Raw genomic sequence first — 829 nt, 5'->3', positions numbered from 1 at the left:
TTTCCAAAATGCAGCAGAGTAGGAAAGTCTGTGTCATGAGGCAGAAGACGCTAACTCTAACCAGCTTCCCTACACAGCCCTGCCTTTCCCAGAGACTCTCAAAGGATCTCATTGATCTGCGTGTGCTCAGTGGCAGTAAAGATCATGAGGGACATCCGCATGTCCACCACTTGTAGGTCAGCGAGCCCCAGCAAGCTAGGGTGGCCTGCAGGCAGCCAGCCTTCCAGGTGAGGAAGCCGGGCTCAGAATGCCTCAGTGCACAATCCCACCAGGCCCCAATCTGTACCAGGACAAGAAGAAGGTGGTCAAAAATAACCAGTAGCATATAAACTATTTTTTGAAGTATGCAACTCCAAGTTCTCTTCAAGAAGAGGGCTTGCCAGCTAATATTGCCAAATAGCCAGCTACACAACTGCCCGAGGTGACTTCCAAATTGTAGGTTTGTCCTTTACCTCCACAGAATGTGCTAATGTTGCCTGAAAGCCTTCAGTTTCTCGTGAAATGCCCTCTTGTCCCGGAAGTTTATGGATTCCCCAGTTAGATGAAGCATAAAGTCCTCCTCATCAGCAACCTCGGTGCAGTCAAATTGTCCCAGAACAATGAATCATTCAAAGGAAAAAGATCAGTTTTCTTGACAGTTGGAGTGTGCAGTATAATAGATACATTTGGTTTAATTAACACCTTGGAAATCATAACTTGATAATCAAATACGGTATAGCTCATGCCCTCAACAAAATATTATTACTCTTTATTTAAAAAAAAAAAAACGTGTTACGTGGTCAATATGGAAACTTCTTACTGATGTAATTCATGACTCAGCATATTAAAG

The 829-nt window shown here is 43.7% G+C and overlaps 1 protein-coding gene across 1 annotated transcript in view; it reads left to right on the top strand.

Annotated features, from left to right (window-relative positions):
• The window catches only part of LOC103591489 (aryl hydrocarbon receptor-like), an 88,734-nt gene that overhangs the window by 86,160 nt on the left and 1,745 nt on the right, over nt 1-829 (top strand). The window contains exon 12 of the mRNA XM_008573966.1: nt 177-227. Within this exon, the coding sequence (XP_008572188.1) occupies nt 177-227 (51 nt within the window). The remainder of the gene's footprint in view (nt 1-176; nt 228-829) is intronic.

This window comes from Galeopterus variegatus, unplaced genomic scaffold (assembly GCF_000696425.1).
Source record: "Galeopterus variegatus unplaced genomic scaffold, G_variegatus-3.0.2 Scaffold974, whole genome shotgun sequence".
Classification (NCBI taxonomy): domain Eukaryota; kingdom Metazoa; phylum Chordata; class Mammalia; order Dermoptera; family Cynocephalidae; genus Galeopterus; species Galeopterus variegatus.
The sequence above is the reverse complement of the archived record's forward strand: the minus strand, read 5'-3'. Positions and strand labels throughout refer to the sequence as shown.